Source organism: Hippopotamus amphibius, chromosome 9 (genome assembly GCF_030028045.1).
Source record: "Hippopotamus amphibius kiboko isolate mHipAmp2 chromosome 9, mHipAmp2.hap2, whole genome shotgun sequence".
NCBI classification, from domain to species: domain Eukaryota; kingdom Metazoa; phylum Chordata; class Mammalia; order Artiodactyla; family Hippopotamidae; genus Hippopotamus; species Hippopotamus amphibius.
In genome coordinates, this window is record NC_080194.1 from 64,623,866 (window position 1) to 64,645,297 (window position 21,432).

A 21,432-nucleotide genomic window follows, 5' to 3' on the forward strand; every position below is an offset into this window, starting at 1 on the left:
GAAAAACAAGAAGAAATGGTCAGAGAAGTAGAAGGAAATTTAAGAAAGAGTGATGTCCTGGGCATCATCAGAAAATCTACAAACAGTAAATGCTGGAGAGGGTGTGGAGAAAAGGGAACGCTCTTGCACTGCTGGTGGGAATGTAAATTGGTACAGCCACTCTGGAGAACAGTATGGAGGTTCCTTGCAAAACTAAAAATAGAACTACCATATGACCCAGCAATCCCACTACTGGGCATAAACCCAGAGAACACCATAATTCAGAAAGACACATGCACTCCATTGTTCATTGCAGCACTATTTACAACAGCCAGGACATGGAAGCAACCTAAATGTCCATCAACAGATGAATGGATAAAGATGTGGCACACATATACAGTGGAATATTACTCAGCTGTGAAAAGGAATGAAACTGGGACATTTGTAGAGACATGGATGGACCTAGAGACTGTCATACAGAGTGAAGTGAGTCAGAAGGAGAAAAACAAATATCATATATTAACACATATATGCAGAATATAGAAAAATGGTACAAATCAACTGGTTTGCAAGGCAGAAATAGAGACACAGATGTAGAGAACAAACATATGGACATCAAGTGGGGAAAGCAGGGAGGGTTGGGGGGAATGAATTGGGAGATTGGGATACCAAATTGTACACTCTAAATATATGCAGTTTATTGTATGTTAACTATATCTCAATAAAAGTTCTTAAAAAAAAAAAAAAAGAGGGATGTCCTGGAATCCAAAGGAATAAGAGTTTCAAGATGACAGGAGTGACTGCTAAAGGAGCGAGGGGTAAGGCAAGGACTACAAAGAGCCCATTGGACCTGGGCAATTGGTCATTAACAACTTTTGCTAGAGCGGTGTTAGGGGGACAGCAGGAGTGAAAGTATATATGGGGAAGTAAGGATGCAGACACAGTGAACTATGAAATGTCTAATGATGTAGTGGAGCAATGAATGCAAACAGAGAAAGAGAGATAGTAAGTGAGGTGATCGTCTAAACAAAACTAAACACATAGGAAGAGATGATGGGTAAGAAGGAAGAGGGGCATTTCCAGTTTTGATATAACTGAAGAGAAAAGTATATCTTGCTAATAAGTCATGTTTAACTTAGCAATTTAAATATCTGTGATCTCAAAATTTTTTCTTCCCACTGGTATTTCTATGGTACAACTCAACGAATATTTATTGAACACCTATTCATGCTTGGCCCTTCTGAAGAAAACAAAGATAAGATCTGATTGCTGCTGCCTAAAGGGCTTTCAGGTGAATAATGGAGAAATATTTTTACACAACATGCCAGCTCAGATGGAGCTAGCCAAGAGAAGAGCATTTCAGGAAGCGGAAAGAGCCTCCTTGTTGTAAAGGTACCATAGTAAGGAAAAGATTGAGTTTTCTAATATTTAAAAGAAGCAGGAGTAAGCATATGGTGGGGGTGGCTACAGACAAGATTGGAGAGGTGAGCAGAGATCAGATTTTGCAGGGCCTTGAAGACTTTGGAAGGACTATGGATTTTATTTCCTGCGCAATAGGAAGCCACTACAGGGTTTTAAGCACTGAAAGGTTTACTGTATTCCAAGGGTAATTCTGGTTACACTGTGGAAAATGTACTGGTTAGAAGAAGGATGGGTAAGAGATAATGGTGGCTTAAACTGCGGCAATGGCAGCAAAAATGGAAAGAAATAGGTACATTCAGTTGAGCTAGAGGCTGCCTTCCCATGATCCTCACTACTGGGTCCACTAACGACTCTAAGAGCAGACTTAAGGCCTATCACATTCTTGAGCTAATCCTCATTGAAACAAGAACTTTGTTTCTGGCTCTAATTGATGGGTTATGGGAAAGTGATTCCTCAGTCCACAACCAAATGCAAGTCCCAAAAGCTGGCCTGCGAGTTCCAGTGCTGACCACTAGGGGGCGACTATTGGCCCCTGGTGGCTGCTCACTCTCAGGTGCTCTGGAATCGCATCACGGGGAACCTGCCTCCAAGCACCTGAGCCAGAATTCCCTTTTCCACTCTCATCCACAGACTTCAGTTTCTTAGTGCCTGTTGCAAGTGACTGATCCTTCAGAATCATGACAATGTCAGGGCCACAGTTATATCACCACCAGGGCTTGTCTTGCCCAATATGTATCTGCTGAACAAATGAACAAATGTGCCCTTATGAGGAAGACAGGAATCCTCATTTTACAAAGGGAAAATTGAGGCTTACACCAGTTTTGGCCAAAATGCCATCAGCAGTAAGTTGTACAGTCAGGATGCAAATTCAGGTCTCTGACCTAAATTCTGTTAAAATTTGTAGATATAGTCTTTTTATACAAAAGCCAAATGAAACAGGCATGGAAGTTTCAGGGTCCATACAGAATAAATGTTATAATAGGGGACACCCTCACTCAGTATTTCCTCATTCATGAGACCCCTTAAGGGCTACATTGTGTACATTATCATCTACTGCTTCCCAACTTTCTGTTGGTCCTGATAGTCATATACAGCACCCCTTTGATATTCATTTTATTCTAATTTTATAAAAACAATGTCATCTTAAACAATAAATTGGTCATTTTAACAACAGAGATTGCACTTTTCAGATAATATTTACATATGCACACACTGAAAATCTAAAAGAAAACAGATATAGAAATTTAAAATAGAAAACCAATGCTTTATAGTTTGGTTAAATAAGAAATTAAAAGATAAATGTGGTTGCAGAGCCTTAAAACTTTACACATAAGATTCAGAGTCCTCATGATCTAAATAACACAATTCAAGCTGACTTCCTTTGACATTATAATTAATATAAGAACAACAGTACCCTCCCATGTATAAAAATATATTTAAATATATTGTAAATTAATCAACTGTAATCATTAAATAAGATAATTTCCTAGAGTTCATGTCATCATAACTCACAATTTTTTTATTAATTTTATTTATTTATTATTTTTGGGGGGGTACACCAAGTTCAATCATCTGTTTTTATACACATATCCCCGTATTCCCTCCCTCCCTCGACTGCCCCCCCACCCTCCCTCGAGTCCCCCCCATCCTCCCCTTCCCAGTCCTCTAAGGCATCTTCCATCCTGGAGTTGAACTCCCTTTGTTATACAACAACTTCCCACTGGCTATCTATTTTACAGTTGGTAGTATGTATATGTCTGTGCTACTCTCTCGCCGCTTTGTCTCAGTTTCCCCTTCACCCCCTGCCCCCTCCCAAACCTCGAGTTCTCCAGACCATTCTCTGCATCTGCGTCCTTGTTCTTGTCACTGAGTTCATCAGTACCATTTTTAGATTCCGTATATGTGAGTTAGCATACAATATTTGTCTTTTTCTGACTTACTTCACTCTGTATGACAGACTCTAGGTCTATCCACCTCATGACATATAGCTCCATCTCATCCCTTTTTATAGCTGAGTAATATTCCATTGTATATATATGCCACATCTTCTTTATCCATTCATTTATTGATGGGCATTTAGGTTGCTTCCATGTCCTGGCTATTGTAAATAGTGCTGCAATAAATATTATGGTACATGTTTCTTTTGGGATTATGGTTTTCTTTGGGTATATGCCCAGGAGTGGGATTACTGGATCATATGGAAGTTCTATTTGTAGTTTTTTAAGGAACCTCCAAATTGTTTTCCATAGTGGCTGTACCAACTTACATTCCCACCAACAGTGCAGAAGAGTTCCCTTTTCTCCACACCCTCTCCAACATTTGTTGTTTCCAGATTTTGTGATGATGGCCATTCTGATTGCTGTGAGGTGATACCTCATTGTGCCTTTGACTTGCATTTCTCTGATGATTAGTGATGTTGAGCATCTTTTCATGTGTTCGTTGGCCATCTGTATGTCTTCTTTGGAGAAATGTCTATTTAGGTCTTCCACCCATTTGTAGATTGGGTTATTTGCTTTTTTGGTATGAAGCTGCATGAGCTGCTTGTATATTTTGGAGGTTAATCCTTTGTCCGTTGTTTCATAGGCAACTATTTTTTCCCATACTGAGGGTTGCCTTCTAGTCTTGTTTATGGTTTATTTCGCTGTGCAAAAGCTTTTTTAAGTTTCATGAGGTCCCACTTGTTTATTCTTGATTTTATTTCCATGATTCTAGGAGGTGGGTCAAAAAACATCTTGCTTTGATGGATGTCATAGAGCGTTCTGCCTATGTTTTCCTCTAGGAGTTTTATAGTGTCTGGCCTTACATGTAGGTCTTTGATCCATTTGGAGTTTATTTTTGTGTATGGTGTTAGGAAGTGTTCTAATTTCATTCTTTTACATGTTGCTGTCCAATTTTTCCAGCACCACTTATTGAAGAGGCTATCTTTTTTCCATTGTATATTCGTGCCTCCTTTGTCAAAGGTAAGGTGCCCATATGTGTTTGGATTTACTTCTGAGTTCTCTATTCTATTCCATTGATCTTCCTTTCTATTTTTGTGCCAGTACCATACTGTCTTGATCACTATGGCCTTGTAGTATAGTTTGAAGTCAGGAAGCCTGATTCCACCAACTCCATTTTTCCTTCTCAAGATTGCTTTGGCTGTTCGGGGTCTTTTGCGTTTCCATACAAATCGTAAGATTTCTTGCTCTAGTTCTGTGAAAAATGCCACTGGTAATTTGATTGGGATTGCATTGAATCCGTAAATTGCTTTGGGTAGTATAGTCATTTTCACGATGTTGATTCTTCCAATCCAGGAACATGGTATGTCCCTCCATCTGTTTGTGTCGTCTTTGATTTCTTTCAGCAATGTCTTAAAGTTTTCTGCATACAGATCTTTTGCCTCCTTAGGCAGGTTTATTCCTAGGTATTTTATTCTTTTGGTTGCAATGGTGAATGGGAGAGTTTCCTTAATTTCTCTTTCTGCTCTTCCATTGTTAGTGTATAGGAATGCAAGAGATTTCTGTGCATTAATTGTGTATCCTGCTACTTTACTAAACTCATCAATTACTGCTAGCAGTTTTCTGGTAGAGTCTTTAGGGTTTTCTATATATAATATCATGTCATCTGCAAAGAGTGACAATTTGACTTCTTCTTTTCCAATTTGGATTCCTTTTATTTCTTTTTCTTCTCTGATTGCTGTGGCTAAAACTTCCAAAACTATGTTGAATAATAATGGTGAGAGTGCACACCCTTGTCTTGTTCCTGTTCTTAGAGGGAATTCTTTCAGTTTTTCCCCATTGAGAACGATGTTGGCTTTTGGTTTGTCATATATGGCTTTTATTATGTTGAGGTAATTTCCTTCTATGTCCATTTTCTGGAGAGCTTTTATCATAAATGGATGTTGCACTTTGTCAAAAGCTTTTTCTGCATCTATTGAAATGATCATATGGTTTTTATCCTTCAATTTGTTGATATGATGTATCACGTTGATTGATTTGCGTATATTGAAGAATCCTTGCATCCCGGGGATAAACCCCACTTGATCATGGTGTATGATTTTTTTAATGTGCTGTTGGAGTCTGTTAGCTAGTATTTTGTTGAGGATTTTTGCATCTATATTCATCAGTGATATTGGTCTGTAGTTTTCTTTTTTTGTGACATCTTAGCCTGGTTTTGGTATCAGGGTGATGGTGGCCTCGTAGAATGAGTTTGGGAGTGTTCCGCCTTCTGCAATATTTTGGAAGAGTTTGAGAAGGATAGGTGTTAGCTCTTCTCAAAATGTTTGATAGAATTCACCCGTGAACCCATCTGGTCCTGGGCTTTTGTGTGTTGGGAGATTTTTAATCACTGCCTCAATTTCCGTACTTGTGATTGGTCTGTTCATGGTTTCTATTTCTTCCTGGTTCAGTCTTGGAAGATTGTATTTTTCTAAGAATGTATCCATTTCTTCCAGGTTATCCGATTGATTGGCATAGAGTTGCTTGTAGTAGTCTCTCATGATCTTTTGTATTTCTGAGGTGTCCATTGTTACTTCTCCTTTTTCATTTCTAATTCTGTTGATTTGCATCTTCTCCCTTTTTTTCTTGATGAGTCTGGCTAATGGTTTATCAATTTTGTTAATCTTCTCAAAGAACCAGCTTTTAGTTTTATTAATTTTTGCTGTTGCTTCCTTCCTTTCTTTTTCATTTATTTCCGCTCTGATCTTTATGATTTCTTTCCTTCTGCTCACTTTGGGGTTTCTTTGTTCTTCTTTCTCTAGTTGTTTGAGGTGTAAGGTTAGGTTGTTTATTCGATCATTTTCTTGTTTCTTAAGGTAGGACTGTATCACTATAAACTTCCCTCTTAGAACTGTTTTTGCTGCGTCCCATAGGTTTTGGGTTGTTGTGTTTTCATTGTTATTTGTTTCTAGATATTTTTTGATTTCCTCTTTGATTTCTTTAGTGATTTCTTGGTTGTTTAAGAGTGAATTGTTTAGCCTCCATGTGTTTGTATTTTTTGCAGTTTTTTTCCTGTAATTGATATCTAGTCTCATGGCGTTGTGGTCAGAGAAGATGCTTGAAATGATTTCAGTTTTCTTGAATTTGCCAAGGTTTGATTTGTGACCCAAGATGTGATCTATCCTGGAAAATGTTCTGTGTGCACTTGAGAAGAAAGTGTATTCTGTCGTTTTGGGATGGAATGTCCTATAAATATCAATTAAGTCGAGATGGTCTAATGTGTCATTTAAAGCTTGTGTGTCTTTATTTTCTGTTTGGATGATCTGTCCATTGATGTAAGTGGGGTGTTCAAGTCTCCCACTATTATTGTGTTACTTCGATGTTCCCTTTTATGGCTGTTAGCATTTGCCTTATGTATTGAGGTGCTCCTATGTTGGGGGCATAGATATTTACCATTGTGATATGTTCTTCTTGAATGGATCCCTTGATCATTATGTAGTGTCCTTCCTTGTCTCTTTTCATAGTCTTTACTTTAAAGTCTAATTTGTCTGATATGAGTATTGCTACTCCAGCTTTCTTTTGACTTCCATTGGCATGGAATATCTTTTTCCATCCCTTGACTTTCAGTCTATATGTATCCCTTGGTCTGAAGTGGGTTTCTTGTAGGCAGCATATAGAAGGGTCTTGTTTTTGTATCCATTCAGCCAGTCTGTGTCTTTTGGTTGGAGCATTTAATCCATTTACATTTAAGGTGATTATTGACATGTGTGTTCCAATTACCATTTTCTTAATTGTTTTGGGTTTGCATTTGTAGGTGTTTTCCTTTTCTTGTGTGTCCTACTTAGAGAAGTTCCTTTAGCACTTGTTGTAAGGCTGGTTTGGTGGTGCTGAATTCTCTTAACTTTTGCTTGTTTGGAAAGCTTTTGATTTCTCCCTCAAATCTGAATGAGATTCTTGCTGGGTGGAGTATTCTTGGCTGTAGGTTTCTCTCTTTCAGGACTTTCAGTATATCCTGCCATTCCCTTCTGGCCTGCAGAGTTTCTGTAGAAAGGTCAGCTGTTATCCTTATGGGTTTTCCCTTATGTTATTTGTTGCTTTTCTCTTGCTGCTTTTAATATTTTTTCTTTGTGTTTAATTGTCGTTAGTTTGATTAATACGTGCCTTGGTGTATTTCTCCTTGGGTTTATTCTGTATGGGACTCTCTGTGCTTCTTGGACTTGGTGAATTATTTCCTTTCCCATGTTGGGGAAGTTTTCCACTAGAACCTCTTCAAATATTTTCTCAGACCCTTTCTTGTTTTCTTCTTCTTCTTCTGGGATGCCTATAATTCAAATGTTGGTACGCTTAATGTTATCACTGAGGTCTCTGAGACTGTCTTCTGTTCTTTTTATTCTTTTTTCTTTATCCTGCCCTGTGGCGTTTATTTCCCCCATTCTATCTTCCAACTCACTTATTCGTTCTTCTGCCTCAGTCATTCTGCTGGTTATAGCATCTAGAGTATTTTTAATTTCAGTTATTTTGTTATCCATTGCTGTTTGTTTTTCTGAGTTCTTACGAACTGTTTCTTGTACTTTCTCTATTTTGTTATCAAGATTTTGTATCATTTTTACTATCATTACTCTGAATTCTTTTTCAGGCATTTTTCCTATTTCCTCATTTATTTGGTCTTGTGGGTTTTTTCGCTGCTCCTTTGCCTGCATGGTGTTTCTTTGTTTCCTCATGGTTGTCCAAACTTTTGGGGTTGCTTGTCCTGGCAATAGAGGTGTTTATAGAAGACTGTCCAAGCCTCAGACTAATGTCCAAGTGTTGGGTTAAACAAATACTAAGTCTAGGAAACACATACATGTATAAGATACACAATTACTGAATCCATTAGGACATAAGGCTCTGGAAAGACCTGACAGAACCCCAGTATGCTATCAGATATTCAAAGAGAAACCCAACAGAAATTGACAACTGAAACAGAACAAATCAGAGACAAAAGCAAAAGCAAACAAACAAACAAATAACACCTTACACATACAAACACTAATCCAGGGAGATTTTGTAAGCTAGGATCAAATATAGAAAAGAGCTAGAGTACCACCAGACAGAATGGAGATTCTCAGAATGAAATTAGACAATTGTACTAAGAACTAAGATAAAGACAAAAGCCTAATATTAAATACTAAGGCAGTGCGTCATCTGGAGAATGGAGCAAGGAGTCTGAGCAGATCGATAGTGTTGCTTATAAGTATGTTAAGATAAAATAAACTAAAAATGGATGGAAGAAAGGGGAATGGAAGAGCGTAGTGTGATGGGAAATATGCAAATAAAAAGAAAGGAATAGAAATGTATAAAAGATAGGGATGAAAGGAAAATATGAGAGATATATTGTCTGTACTGCCAAAAACTTAGCTAGAAATAGAAGTATATAAAAAGGCAAAAAAATAAAAATAGAATAAAAATAGCATTAAAAAATTAGGTTATAAAACTTGTAGATCCCTTAGGATTAAGATCATAATTAACAAAGGAAAAAAAAAATCCAGAACTGATCCCAGAATGGACCAATTCAATAGGATTGATACTAGTATTTCTGTTTCCTTAGAGTCTCAGCTGTAAGTGTCCTTCTGCTCGCCTTGGGTTTTTTTGCATTTTTCTGTGATCAGTAGAGCTTCCTTTATTGTTTGTCTGTAAGCCTCGGTGTGTGGGGAGGGAGAAGGTACAATAGTGGCTCCTTTCCCTGGGAGTGAGTGAGCAGTGGCGCACTGTTGTTTCAATTGGGCTCGGAGGTGCCTGTTGCAGAGGGACGCCAGTGGCTCAGGTGTAAACAGAAAGTCTCAGAGTTGGGCCTCTCTCAGGTTTTTTTTTTTTTTCTCAGCAGCCACCCTGCTGCCGATGTTCCAAGGGGTTTTAATCCAGCCCCGCCCGAGTGCCTGAGGGTACTTGTTACCCCTGAGCGCCTTAGGTGGCCCACAGGGCGTCTCTCCACTGCCTGTTGCAGAGGCGCCGAAAGAGAGAGAGACTACGCACACAGCTCCCCCGCCAGCCTGTGAGCCCGCAGCATCCAGCCGCCATCATGGCCGGGCAGCTCTCAGCGGCAGGCCCTCCTCGCCGTGGACCTCTTCCCTCCTGTCCTCTCGGTCCCTCACCTTACTGGCAACAATGTTTCTCACCCTGAACCAGCTCTCTGGTTCCCACACTCCCGCTCCCGGACCCTCTGTTCAGCTGTGAATTGTCGTCTCGGTCCGGGAACGCTGAGCTGCAGTGCAGACCCTCCGTGTTTCTCCCTCCCTCCCGTCTGCCACAACTCCACTGCTTCACCCTCTTTGAGCCGTCGTAACCCTCTTTGAGCCATCGTAGATGTCTCCCTACTGGTTATGTCGGGCTCCTTGCGGTCCTTTCTGGTGTCCAAGGCCGTCTGCTGGTGTTCAGCTGGTTCTCTGTGGGAATTATTGCGTCCTTCAGTGCATTCCCAATGCATCTGTGGAGAGGGATGCACTCCACATCCCTCTACTTCGCTGCCATCTTTTTCCTCCAACTCACAATTTTTTAAAGCATTTGTATCAGTGTTTAATGACTAGATATTGGCTTTAAATTTTATACTCACTCTTTCATGATATTTTTGGTTCTTTTCTCTAAGTTTCTTTATTTGAGCCATGAATCGTTCTACTGCATTTTCCTTTATTTGACAGCTGATAACAGACAAGATGCATTACAATTATTTACCTTAGGAAAAATTAATAGGATAAAATTTAAAAATTAAACTAAATTATTTGAATTGAAATAAAGTATTAAATATAATATAAAAACCCATTTAGGGATAAGAATCTTAAGTTATTTTGTGTTTCTGAGTATTTTTTACTCACTAAAATATATATTAGAGAAAAAACTCCATTTTAAAAAAAAAACCCCATTTGTATTTCAAAAATTTTTTTTTACTTTCTCATTATCTATAAATAATTCAGCTTAAAGGGAAACTAGGAAAGAGCATATAGAAAACACGCTTCCCAGAATTCTAAAAACATTCAGACAAAAATGGCAAAACAAAGACTTTACAGGGGCAAGCACAGCTTCTTGAAACAGTAAGGTAAACCAGGCTGACCTACTGGTTCAAGTTCATTAGTATACCATCTCTTCTATAAACAGTAAAAGCGTCTTTCTTGACACAAATACATTTCTTTAACGCCCAACAAATATTTGTCGAATATCTGTTAGGTACGAAAGAGAGATAGAAAAGTACAGAAAGGCTTTGGTATAGGCAATTTGCCAGCTATTTGGAGTGTTAAGTGTATCTCTATTACCTAATAAATCTTACAACTTTAAATCTGAGAACCAAAATAAAGGAACAGAAACAATTCCATGTAAATCCCTTCCCTCAATTAAAAAAAAAATATATAGCACCTCTGTGGTGTAGTTAGCAGAGGAGTGATTAAAGAATGAGAAACTCTGGTTTTCAATCTTGTCTCTGCCACCTCTTACCTACATGACCTCAGATAAGTCAATTCTCTGAACCTCAATTTCCAAGCTGTCAAGGGAGAGATAACAATACCTAGCTCTACATATTTTTATAAGGATTAAAATAAGAAATCACATGTGAATGTTTCTAGCATAAAGTAAGTGCTTAGTAAATTTCAGCTGAATTTGAATCTTACATCCTCATCCCGAAATATCATTCATATTTGTGATATTGTAAACTTAGTAGAGAGAAAAATGTCTCCTTTCCAAATGAAGGAAAAAACAAAACATAAAAGAAAGCGAGCAAATCCTTTAGTGGCGAAAAGCTCTGTTTGGATACTATGAAACTTGGGTTTTAGGCCTGTTTCTCCACCTAAGAACTCAAATGTTTTAGGCCTTGGTTTATTCTTCTATAACTAAAGAGTATTAAATAAGATGAGCTCTGTGGTTCCTTTTTGGTTCCAAAATTCTGCAGTTGATCAGAGTTCCCTTTCATGGATCAGACATACAACATGGGTCTAACGAGCGGCTGCTATGCGCTCATTAGACAGTTTAGAGTTTAGAGATAAGGACAAACAAGGTCTTCACGGTCCTTGCCCTCAAAGAGTGTACATTTTACTAACCGTGAAAAGGAAAAACACACGAAAATATTACTTATACACTGTGATTAATGCTGTGGGGGAAATAACAAGATATGAGAAGGCTAGTAAATGGAAGGGACCTCTAAAGACAGGGTGGTCTCCAATGATAGTAAGAAATTAGGTTATAGCTAAGGATAAACCATCTTTTACTTCTTACCCAAATAAAGCTTAGATGTGCACAAATTTGGAGGAGTACCTCTCTACCTCCCATTTTTAAGGGGAAAAATAAAAATATTATAAATGAAAATTATCTGAAAAGAGCCTATGCAAGTGCATACTAATTACTTACATAATTTCTGTAATACAGTTACCCTCATTTTCTGCATGGGTTGGGGGAAGCAGAAAAAGGAGTCACAGGTATGTGGTCTCCATTGGTTGAGACTAAATCTTTGGACAGGTTGGTTAACAGACTGACTCCCTGGTTTCAGCTGAGAGCCTGTCTTGGTGATGGATGACTAAGTGTGCAAAGACCAGATTGGAGACTACATCCAGCCTCAGCCCCAGCCACTGCAGGGGACACCCTTATACTAAAAGAAAAACCATTTGCTGTTTTTCCAGAATTCAAACTAAATTGGGCATCCTGTATTTTTTTTTCTGACTACAATCAGTTTATTAGTTTACATTGTTGCTGTGTAACAGCTTACTCCAAAACTTATTAGTGTCTTTTTTAACATTTATTTTATTTTTTGAAAAGGTTATAAAAGAATTTTTACAGTATGATCTCATTTTAGTACATACACATGTAGCTGTTACAGTGATGTTTTCTGGGAGGCATCCTGTATTTTTATTTGCTATATCTGGCAACCCTATGCTCAGCCCCCCACCCCCCGCCCCGAGAAGTAAGAAGCAAGCAACTTAGGGCTTTGTCTTGTGTTCCTTCTGCAGCGAGCAGTTCAGAAAGGTCTGAGTGGCATCAGCAAGGCTGGGGTTGGGGTGGCTTCTGAGATGCCCTAAAGATTTTGCCTGCTTCGTCGGGCCCCCTTCTAGTGCGTATGGTAGTTGCAGGTGTAACCTTGCCTAGCTTCCCCTGGGATTCACTTCAGCCTCCTCAGGCCTCAGAGATGGGTTTACCAGGAAGCAGATGAAGCTGAGCCTCAGAGCTCCACACCATTAGCTGCTGTGGGAACTCAAGCCTCACTGTTCTCTGTATATGTTTTCCTTTTCACATCTCCCTTATCTACTCAGTGCCCTCGTAACCCACATGTCACACTAAATGCTGAAGCAAGTGGGGTGATGAACCAGTGAGGTAATATACACTAAAGTGCTTTGGAAAGGGCATCACACTGTTTAAAGCACAGTGATATGAAATTAATAGTGATGCAATGTGTCACCCTGCCCCTTTCCTCCTCATTAAAATGTTAGTTGATGGAAGAAATGTTCACATATTGAGGTAGGGGAAGTCATCCCGACTTATACCTGATTTGGCTTCGACTTTATGCTAGCTAGACCAGCCTGTGGCCTGTCAAACGTGCGTCGTACATCTGCTTTAACCGTGACAGGAAAGAAGGCATTTAAAAATCAAAATGGAGTAACCGCGGTTCAGGCTTTCAAAATGGAGCTGGGTGGTCCTTGTGGATGTGGTTTCCCGTACATTCCTGCATCACTGAGAACCTGAATTTTCTGAACAGTACCAAACCCAAAGACACCACCAGCCGTTTTCAAAACAATATGTGCCAGCTGCACCCTTCATGGTCTCAAAGTCTCCTCTTATAACTGTGTGACTATTTTGGACCCCAACCAATCCTTGCTTAATAAGCACCCTTGCGTCTTGCCAGCTCCAATCCTAATTCTTGACAAACAACATGTAACTGTGGGTTTTTTTGGCCTATATAAGCCTCCCCATTTTGTAGTCAGTGGAACACAATTCAAGTGCTTCTTGAATATGTGTCTCCTGGGCTATAGTCCTCAGTTTGGCGTGAATAAAACTTTTTTCTATTTTTATTACAGGTTGTTTATTGACTATCTGTGTCAATGTAGTAATGTGTCGACTTCCTTCCTCCATGCAATTTCAGTGAAAATTCTGAGATGGAAAACAAATTTGCATTTCAAAAAAGAATCTGTACTTGTATCTACTTTTTAAACTCACAACTATACCCACACCTATTTCTATATCTATGTCCGTACTCATTGTAGAAAACTGAGTTCAGGGGAGAATAAGTATAAAGGAAAAAATAAACCCCACTATTACCTAGAGATGACCACTTTATAGATTTAGCATTATGCAATAAGGTATTTTGAGAGAGGGAGAGGGAGAGAAAGACCACATGCACATAACTTTTAATACAGTATATTGTTATAATTGTTCTATTTTATTATTATTTATTATTGTTAATCTCTTACTGTGCCTAATTTATAAATTAAACTTTATCATAGGTATATTTGTATAGGAAAAGACATAGCATATAAAGGTTTTGGTACTATCTGTGATTTCAGGCATCTACTGGGAGTCTTGGAACACAGTCCCTGAGGATCAGGGGTGGGGAGATTAAGAGATGATCACTTTATAGCTTCAACATTGGCGGTCTCAGCTCTTCACAAACAACCATAGAGGTTCATGACCTTATTTTCTTGAGATAGATTTTTTTAAAGTTCAGTTGTTCAGAAGTCATCTCCTACCTACTATGTGCCCTCAGCTCTTTGTCAGGAGCTGAGATTGTATAAGAGAAATAATAGATGCTGCCAGGGGACCCTTGGATAATCCTCCCTCAGATGGTGAGGGGGGTGTTCTGGCTATTTGTCATGTGCAAAAGTCCTGTCACCCGGGAACACAGGGAATGAGTACAATGTCACTAGAAGAGCACAGTAAGGCCTAGGCTGTTCCAGGCCATGAGATTTTTTATTTAGTTTTAACAAAAGAAAGAGAACAAAAGCATGGGAATGTTCACCTTGTATCTTGCACTAGATCATGAGAATTTTTAAATGTTTGCCTCTTTGTAAACCTCTGTTAAAGAAGAGAAAGACTGGCCTCTGGTTGACCCAGAAGAGAGAGAAGGAGCTGTAATTGTATGTCATCACCGTGAATTGTGGGAGCAGATTAGAGGCCAGACTGTAGTCACAGAGCTGGGCTTTTTGTCCACCTCTGCTAAGACAAGATGAGTGAAGTTTTCAGTTATGCTGAGAAATGAGTGCAGGTAGAATCTGGTCCTCAATGTTATCTAGAAAATAAAAGGGAACTCGTGAAAAGTCTCTTTCCGTGGATGTTTCTCTCTTAGTGTTCTGACCCTTTCACTCACTGTCTTCTAAAAAGAACATAGGAATAGACTTGGAGTCTTGCAAGAAGGAGACAGATTTTCCCTGAATGTTGTTAAAAACAATTCTCTCAAACAAAGGCCTGGTCACCTGCAGTGCGGGCTCCCCACATTCAACCTTGTTGCTCCCCAATAAGTGGTTTCCCATTTCCAAATCCCAAGTTCCACAGGGGTCTGCTTATCTGACCCTTTCCTAAACCAGCAGAGTCTGCTCTTGCCCTCTCTCCCCTCACTCTGCCTTTTCTCAGTTCCTACACTGTGATAAGCTCTTCCTCACCCAGCCTCTTTTCCATAAGCCTTCTGTCCATCACTCTATGGCTCCTTAATACCTGTGCCTCTTTCAGAGATTAGCTCACCATCGCTTTCTCAAACAAGCTTTTCCTGATCTCTCTGACTACATCAAGTCCTTCGGTTATACAGCACCCTACACTTTTCTTTCATAGCATCTCATTTAGAGCTATGTAATTTTTTAAAAAGACTGGACTAGGTGTTTAATGTCCATCTCCCATGCTTGGTTAGGATGGGGACCATATGGTCCTGTTCACTCTGTCCTCCAGTGCCCAGCACTTGCCTTGTATTTGGTAAACTTTCAAGTACTTGTTCAATATGCACGAAGTACATTCTTATTTGAAAAAAAGACTGACGTATTCATTCATTCCCTAAGTGTTACACATTAAAACACCTACCCTGGGCCCAAAATTGAGGTTCAAAAGCTCTCAAGGGGTTTACTCTCCGTCAGTTGGATAAAACATAAATACAGAATACGTATCACCCCTACTTTTGTCTCCAGCTCCTTGGGACAGAGACATTAAGAAATATTTTTATTAAAAATAATTCTCTCTAAATCACTTAGATTTGATCTGCAGGCATTTGGGGATAATGCAAACTGGAATGTCTAGAAATAAAAAAGTAATGCCCTCTTTTACTCCTCTATAAATGTACACTATTCTCAGCTGTATTTGAAGAGGTAAGCTGCTGTGTATATGTGGGGGAGCGACCACTAATACCATGAAGGGAGGGAGGGAGACAAAACCCATTCTTGAGTGCCGTTTCATTGCTGTTACTTGGCCTGTGTTACAGTCAAAGTAAAAAGCTTAAAAAAATATGCACATAGTCCAAGAGTGCAATTATGCCTGCAATCCCCCTCCAACCCAGCCTCCTTGACAGCTTTTGAGCGCTTCATTTTCCACTGCAGTCACATGAGCCTTAGCAGCAATGATTGCCCATGTATGGGTACTCCGGGATTTCATAATCTAAGCTTACTGATAGTCTAGAAGTGCTTCACTGATAGGCAGTTTGACTTCTTTTGGCGGCCCATCTTGAATGTCCTTTTTATTTGCTTTCGCTGTGTTTTCCATTGTGTTGCTTAGCTAGTAAGAAGAGTACCTGTTTAAAAAAGAGAGACAGGAAAAATAAATAAATTCTTTGTCCCTCTACTTGTGTTTACTAGATAAAGCACTGCTGGGACTTAATTTAAAACTGGCTCTTCCATCCAGATTGCTTCCATGTCCCCAGAGCTAACATCCACCACAATGTTGGGACCTCATGAATCAATTGGATTCTTGAGTCTGGTGAGTTCCATGCTTAGCCCAGGTCCAGCATTCCCCCACCAAAAACTGTCTGAGACTCTTACTTTATCCATCAACAACTGTTGCCCCAATCAAGTTTCTTTAAGAGCAAGGACTAAACTGTCAATCATTTTATGTCTCCACAATGTTTGGCAGAGTGCACCGCATATAACAGGAGCTCAAAACATGTCTTTCAGGTTTTAAAAAGTAAGACAAAACAAAAGCACAACTTCCTATGAGCACCAGGAGACTAGGCTCCGAAAGAATTAGAACTGGGATCCAAAAGAATTAGGTTTGGCCAGGATTGTTATAAAGAGCAAATAAAAGGACATATTAAAATGTTTTTTAAATGGTTAAAAGGTTTGCAAATGCAAAATAGGAAGAATGACAATAATAATGTGTAATCCTTAACAGTAACCGTTCATTGATTGCTTCTGCAACTACTAATAAAAACTATCAAAAATAATATTTTTAAAAGGGAAAATCAGGCCCAAGGTTCTTAGATTTTTATGGTAAAGCAGAAATACTTTGTGAATTTGCTATGGATACTAATGCACGTCTTTTAAGATCATAGTCTTCCTTGACAGATTTTTATCTTTTAATTTTTATTAATCTCAAGAAAATAAGTGCCTAACCTTCGATCAATGTGTTAGTAGTTGGGTGTGGTAGAAAGAACATAACCTTTGTAATTACTTGTTAAAATGGCTGGAAACTCCATGAGAGTGGAGGTGATGTAACACTCGTGCCTTCCTGTATTTCCCCACATAGCACAGTAGATGCAGTCCTTGTCGAATGAATGGACAGATGGATGAATCAGGCAGACATATTTTAACCCTAGATCTACCACCTTTCATCTATGTGACCTTGAGTAGGTTACTTAATCTTTTTTGAGCTTCAGTTTCAGCATTCCTAACAAAATCTTATTCTAAACGCTATGGTAAGGATGAAATAATGTTTAAAGCACCTAGCGTAGTGTCTGACATATAGAAAGAGCTTAACAAGTATTCTGCCCCTTTAGTTATGGCTCCAGATTATGCTTCTTTAAATTTCAAGTAACTAAAGCAGAGGGTGTCTGCCTGCTGTCAAGCATGATGACAGGTGTAAAGACAAATCCATGTGGTTTGCTACCATCGGGCTTCATCACTGATTTGGATCACTGAATAGGCAATCTACATAGGTCATTCAGATCCAAATGGCGAAACTCGCTGAAATGAAAACATACTTTTTCCCTGCAGACATGCTGCTTGCATAACCAGCGAGACTCAGTCTTTGTGGCTGAGGCTTTTCTTTTCTAGCCAAGAATGTTCATCTCTGTATCCTAATAGTTTCTAGTATTCGTGAATGCAAATATACTACAATACTTTTTAACTGAAAATCACAAAGGTGACACATCAAAAAGATTTAATACATGAAGACACAGTAATATATTAAGTGATATCTTCTCAGATATGAAAGTATTGAGAATAATTCCATAAGCTACTTACCAGAATGTTTCATTTTACCATCACAGGTCACAGAATCTTATCATCTAGGAAAAAAATTTCCTCTCTTTTGTTTCAGATGCAGAATTGAATTTTTATATTATTTTCTATTTTAGAACTAGAATGTTTAACTTCAACGTTGCACAAAAATATAGCATGCTGCAAGTGTTTCATTTTATAATAACAGTACTTAACAAAAACTTTTACTATAAAATACTTTATTTGAAAGCTAAAACAAATAATATTAATCTCTAATTTTCTTTCTGAGTCATATGGAAGAGATCAAGTGTTATGCTTCCCACCTGTGGTACCCATCTGGTTCTGGAGGAAAAATGACCTCATCTTGTTCAATTACCTCAGTTACCTGGCTCTTATGTTTTCAACCCTCTGACCAACGTACAATGAGTTACTTAACTGCAGCTCATGGCAAAGGATTTTAATAAAATATGAGTGAAAATGTGGATCCATTAAGCACAAATGGTTTGTGCATAGACTATATTAAGATTCATTGTTTCACACAGTTTACGGAAAATTAGTAAGCCAACTGGATTGCCTGCTTAACGGCTGCCTTTTGCGATGAGCTAATGACATTGCCTCAAAATATGCTTTTGCATCAGGTAGTGTCCTACAGACGATGGGGATTTTACTAAACATTTACAAGCACTTACCGTTCCTGACCGTCGAGAGGATTTCTATCTCAGTAAAAGGGGAGGACTCTAGAAAAATATTCACAAAGTAATGTGATTATCTTCCAAGAAGATTTCAGTCAAAATAATGCCTGACAAACGGACACCTAATCGGCTTTGTCAGTAACTTCAAACATCTCTTTAGTGCCTGTTCTGTGTGTGGCAATTTTCCTGGAGGTGAGAAAGAGGTGAAATCTCTGCTCAGACGGTAGATAGGAAGAGAGAAGCATACTCCAGCAGAACTTAAACAAAACAACAACAACAAAATGAGCAACTTTGAAAGGCTTTAGAAAACCATACAAGTAATGAATGCTAGAGAGATCTTTGCCCAGGGCTTGACCTTTTGTGCCCGTCTGTGTTTTCTCTCCCAGCTTTGTTTGGACATCAATAACATACACTATGTAGTGAGGCCAGAAGAGGAGGCTGGGTTTGAAGGACTCAGGTATCCAGCCTTTTCAGAGGCTGTTCCATAATCATTTTCTGTCAGAAAATGTTTCAAAAAATCTTCCCCAAATGCTTCTCAGTGAAAAGTAAGTCTATTTAGTAAAAAGGGACATATAGTAGCCATCTTCTTCAAATGTACTGTTATTCCATAATGCTTTACTTGACTTTGCAAAATTACCCAAAAAACAAGGAGTGTGTCCCTTCCTGCACAGTCTCAGGATCCTGGCTCAATACCTACAAAGCTCCTAATGACTTTTTTCATGATTTCATAGAGCCATGAATATCCAGAAGACTCCTAATGACTCCTTCCAAATTTTGCGGAGGCTGGGAGCGATGGCACTTCCACCCTAATACCTTTCTAGACATCTGAAATGGATCCTGGTGTTTGTTAGCTAATGTTTTACACAAATGTAGATTAACATGGAAGATGTTTACTTAATAGTATTAGTAATGACAAAAGTTCTGAATAAGATTCCATCAGGGGTTGACAGCATGATTTAGTTAAAAGGTCTCTATATGGGTGTTGGAAGTCTTCACGTCAAGCCGTGGCTTTGCCATTAATGAGCCATAAAACTATGTAAGTCTAACAACAACAACAATAATAAAGCAGTACTTCCAAAAGCCTTTGTTAAAGAGCAATCTAACTTAAAAGGCACACATCTAACAATCAAGGCACTCATCTTCAACAAATTATACCTTCTTAAATACTGAATAGCACGTAACTACTCCAGCAACTCATATCTTTGGGAATTCAAACATACATTCTGGCACATAGGTCAGCATCCCCCATAGGCACAAACTAGATGTTCAATAAAAGTCTGATTTGAGTGACTGGCAAATGATGCATGCTCACTTTCTTTCCCAATGGCCCGATTTATTTTCTCATAACGTTGTATATGCCCTGAATTTAGAAAGTAAAATAACTTCTAAACTGAAATTCTCATTTAGGCTAGAACACATTTTCAATACAAGCTGAAATGTTTTAGAAATGCTCTCCACCATATTAAAACAAAACAAAACAAAACAAAACCACCCTGAATGCATTTTAAAGTCTCTCAGTAGTGATAATATCACCTAAAAGTTATACAAAATTTCAGACCCATCTCTTTTTGTATAGATTATGTATATATAGCCCCAAACAGCTTTAAAATGTAAGATACAGCCAGCTTGGAGATATGTTCGATAACTGTACACCCAAATCAAGGTATTTAAAAATATCTACCTGGGTGACATTTTCAACTTTCACTTGCACGACTGACGATGTGCATTATATTGGCATGTATTTTCTTTACCAATACAAATCCTTTGGTCAGTGGCACATTTTTGAACTACAGTTCTCAAATTATATTGAATTCTTAGCTTAAAAATTGGTCTGTCTTTTGATCCAGAAATTGCTAATAACAAATAGTTTGAAATGCAGTATATTATACTAACTTTTCTAGCAACCAGAACTACATTTTTTCACCTCCTATTGTCCTTCAATTTAAGAAGTACCAAAAAAAAAAAAAGAAAGAAAGAAAAAGAAAAGAAACGAAACATAACCATGAAGAGACTATTGTAAGGATAATGGAAATACATGCAATATTTTTACACTCTGACGGCAGAGAACAAAAAGGCTTCTCTCCTTCAAAGAGCAGTGGTGAATAAAGAGAACCAACTGGGGCTGGGTCTTGGGGGTGGTGGAAAGGTAATCCGTGAGTAATTATTATACACACTGATAAATACCCAGTCTTATTATTTTCCTTCTCTGCCTTTAAAGAAATCTTTTTTTTTTTTCCTCAGATGAGACATCCTCTCCCACCTCCCAGCAGCTTCCTCAACTCTCTCCGCCCAGCAGAGAATTATGGGGTAAGAAGGGGAATGAGGAAACCAATAAGCTGCTAAACAAATCTAGCAAATTAATAAAAGAAAGAAACCAAGTGTCCTATTTAGAAGGATGCTGCCAGCAGCCAGGGCTAAAAGTTGAAACCAGTCTATGCATTGGGTGCGTGAGGGTGAAATACCATCAACACCACAGGGACCGCTTATAAAGTACCTGCAGTGGGAGGGGTCTGTGCTGGTACTGAGAAGGATACAAGGATTTGTGGGCTACTCCTTCTAAAGGCATTCACCGGACTGGGGATGCAGTGAGAAGAACGCTAAGAAGATTTGAGTCTAGGCCTAGCTTGTCCACTAGTGAGTTTTATAACCTCGGACAGGTCTCTAAACCTCTCTGACCCTCAGTTTCTCTTCCATCTTTCCTACCTCCTGTCGGGGTTATTAACGAAGCTCAAAAGCTTTGGGAAAACTGTCAAGTGATACAGCCCCACACTAATGGAAGCATTAGTTTACTGAGCATCTACTGTGTGCTAAAGCCTCTGAGGGCACCATGAAGGTTACAAACCTGAATCAAATTCAGATCCTGCCCTCCAAGAGCTGAAGATCTAGAAAGGCAAATAAGCAACGCATCCAGGGGTTCCACTGCAAGGCAGAAAACGAGATGGGTTAATATTCTGAGCAGATCAAAAGTTCTTCCTCCCTCTGTGTCTCCCGGGTGAAAAGGAGGGGTCGGCCTATGAGAATCCCTCTCAGTGGCTCCTTAACCGCTCAGAATTTTGCCCGGCGTTGGAC

At 38.9% G+C, this 21,432-nt stretch overlaps 1 protein-coding gene across 1 annotated transcript in view; it reads right to left on the reverse strand.

Annotated features, from left to right (window-relative positions):
• CCDC83 (coiled-coil domain containing 83) overlaps positions 1–18,483 on the reverse strand; it is a 49,971-nt gene extending 31,488 nt beyond the window's left edge. The window contains exons 1-3 of the mRNA XM_057695432.1: positions 18,361–18,483; positions 15,907–16,029; positions 9,907–9,991 (exon numbers count right to left, since the gene is read on the reverse strand). Of these exons, the coding sequence (XP_057551415.1) occupies positions 9,907–9,991; positions 15,907–16,001 (180 nt within the window). The 5' untranslated portion in view covers positions 16,002–16,029; positions 18,361–18,483. The remainder of the gene's footprint in view (positions 1–9,906; positions 9,992–15,906; positions 16,030–18,360) is intronic.
• Between the last annotated feature and the right edge of the window lie 2,949 nt (positions 18,484–21,432).